Genomic DNA, 2979 nt, shown 5'->3' on the forward strand with positions numbered 1-2979 from the left:
TTTTTTTTTCAAAAGCTCAGTTTGAAATTTATGGAACATGTCAGAGCTGTAAGCACTAAATCAAATTAAATAACATCTCCCGACCTGCTCTGCTGCTCTGCAGCAATGGTGTTGTGCCACAAAATCACTGAATTTCTGTCAGTTCATGTCATCGCATTGTTTCTTTTAGCGAGTAGGAGGAAGGGGTGGGCAGTGTCGCACCACTCCCCTACCAACACACACACACACACACACACACGCCCCTGAGCTTTTCTATCATATGAGAGGACTACAGATTTTTTGTGAAAATGACAGACTTCTGACAGTGTACTAGTACACATGTACGCCCCCAGTAACCACTGTCTTAAACTACTAATTATTGTGTCTCATTGGCCAATCATGTTTATATTTTTATACCAAGGAGATACATGTTTCTTCCATAAGCGCACAAAAATCCACAAATTAAAAACTCCTTTTACGTTCACAATTTCCTCCCTCTTCACCTGTGAAAAGATAATATTATAGCTTAAATTAAAGTTGTGACTTCTGTTTTCCTCTTTATGCCTCTGGATGTTTCAGGTCTGCAGGAGATGAGTGTCGCATCGTCAGTAAGACAAATCTCGGTGTCGCTGGTACGTTTAAAGTGCCGTCCTACTTTCATACTGGTGTTCAGATTTTAAAAACATCACATTCCTCCAGATCTGTATTCCCTTTTGTGATTTTGTGCTTTTTTAAATTGTACAAAACTGTTGTTAAATCTTGTGAACCATTAAGCAGTAATCACTACTAAATACAAGTGGTCTAAAGGAAGAAAAAAAAACACTGTGCAAGAGCTGTGCTGAAAATGTGCGTTTAGCTGCTACATAAACTGAAATCTATGCAGCTGGTCTTACGTAGCATGTCCCCTTGGAAATGAATCTCTGGAAGAACTAAATGCTGTATTTAAGCAGAGGACATAAACTAACACTGTGTTGTGATTTTTCCTCTTTTTTTTCCTCCCATGATTTCTTTTTCAGCCCAACATACTGCAATGGCACTTATATAAATTTAAAAATGTTGTTTTTTTTCCCTTATTGACATTTATAACACAACAACAATGCTTTATAAGGAAATATTTGAATTCAAAACAAAAGCGTAGAGTAAGAAACCGTAGGATCCTCTGTTGTTTAGATGATTGAATCTTGTCCAGGATTCATATTTGTTTGTTCAAGGCTCTCCTCCTGAAGGCACTTAATAAAAACAATGATAAGAAAATGCACAAACATTTAAAAAAGTCYGTTTTTTCCCTCCTAACTCTGTCATCGTGATAAACTGCTGTGCTCAACACAGGTCTAACCCACCCCAGCACTCGGGCAACACTCCCACCAAAGATGTCAGCGGCCACCAAATCCACGTTTTTTTTGTTGGTTATTCTTCTTGCGTCAAAGACATTTTGCCTAAAAGAAGGGATCTCCAGCCCACATCTGTAATTGGTTCTAGAGAGGCAGCAGCTCGGGGAAAGAACGGCAGTAGAAAATGTAGGAAGAGGAGATTAGTGATCAGAGGCGAGAATAAAACTCCTCATTGAGTCTTGTAAGCTCACTGGCCTCCTCCTCCTCCTCCTCCTCGTCCTCATGAAGTGTGAGAGGAGTGGGGTGCACTTGAGAGGACGCTCGTGGAGCACTGACATCTGGCTCAGAACGGGTGTGAAGATCTGCGTCAGAGGATCGCCCTGTTTGGTGCACAACGTCCCTGTATCCTTCTTCCCTCGCCGCTGCGTGTTGAACTGGGGCGGTCTCAGGCCCTGCTCCTGGAGGCCTTACAGTGCCATGGGGTTGAGGACCGGAAGGTGAGGCAGGATGACCACCTGCCTGAGCAACAGAAACTGMAGTCTTGTAGGCAGGTGATGGCATAGCTCGAACTGCCAGCTCTGTTCGATCCTGACACGCACTTTCCCCACTGTGGGGGTAGAGATAGGTCCTCATTTGGCCTTTGCCTTTAACGTTGACTGTGCCTCTGTAGTCAAACTCTAGCCCCATGGCACTGAGCACCGCATGGCTTCCCTCACTCACTTGCACCCGGCACTCCACACCAGTTGAATCCATGCGACTGGCGATATTCACCGTGTCACCCCAGATATCGTAAAACAGCTTCGTTGTGCCGATCACCCCCGCTGTCAGGGGACCGTGGTTAAATCCAATGCGGAGCTTGAAACCGAAGCCCAGCATGTTCTTGTTGAAATCGTCCAGGACGCCCATCATCTCCAGGGCGAAGTTGAAAAGCGCCCTCAGGTGAGCGTGCGGAGAATCGTCGTCGCCCTCGGCAATCTGCTGCACGTTCAGACCCGACGCTGCCATGTAGGTGGAACCGATCGTTTTAATCTTTTCCACGCTTCGAAATTCAGGCTTCCGAAGGAGTTCATCAAAGTCCCCGATCAGCTCATTCAGGACACGATAGCACTCTTTTCCTCCCTCGTAGGTCTCTTCGTAGAACTCGCTGAAGTTAACAATGCTGGCAAAGATCACGCCCACATTGTCGTGGTTCTTAGAGTAGCTTTGGGTCTCCTGGTAAAACGGAGGAAAAACATCATTACAGTCCAGTCAATCAACACAAAGAGGATTTCTAAAGTTAACATTTGAAAATATATCCCCAAAATTGAATGAAATCTAGTGCAGAGATTCTTAACCCATGGGCCGCGAGCGCCACCTTGAGGGCCTCAAAAAACAACAGTTTTTAACTTTGGGCCGCAGAGGGCCGCGGGACCATTTTTAATAAGGTGCAATACACTTTCTCACCACTAGTAGCAGTAGTGCACCACTGAGATGTTTAACAACTTTTTAATATGTAGAAGAAGAACCTTAGAAACCTGCCGAGAATGGAAACTTATTTTAAATGAAAAGTAGAAGCAAAAATGAAAGTAACTCATCAAAAACACAAAAAGTTTGTCACTAATATGAAGAGCAGCTTCTGGTTCTACCACGTAATATTTTAAAAGATCAAAACATTATCAAATACAGTTGC

At 43.9% G+C, this 2979-nt stretch overlaps 1 protein-coding gene across 2 annotated transcripts in view; it reads right to left on the minus strand.

The window, feature by feature from the left end:
• Window positions 1–355: 355 nt before the first annotated feature.
• LOC106532502 (adenylate cyclase type 9) overlaps window positions 356–2979 on the minus strand; it is an 88941-nt gene continuing 86317 nt past the window's right edge. For both annotated transcript variants that reach the window (XM_014028565.1, XM_014028566.1), the window contains one exon: window positions 356–2522. In XM_014028565.1, the coding sequence (XP_013884019.1) occupies window positions 1518–2522 (1005 nt within the window). In that variant the 3' untranslated portion in view covers window positions 356–1517. The remainder of the gene's footprint in view (window positions 2523–2979) is intronic.

This window comes from Austrofundulus limnaeus, unplaced genomic scaffold (genome assembly GCF_001266775.1).
Source record: "Austrofundulus limnaeus strain Quisiro unplaced genomic scaffold, Austrofundulus_limnaeus-1.0 Scaffold780, whole genome shotgun sequence".
Classification (NCBI taxonomy): domain Eukaryota; kingdom Metazoa; phylum Chordata; class Actinopteri; order Cyprinodontiformes; family Rivulidae; genus Austrofundulus; species Austrofundulus limnaeus.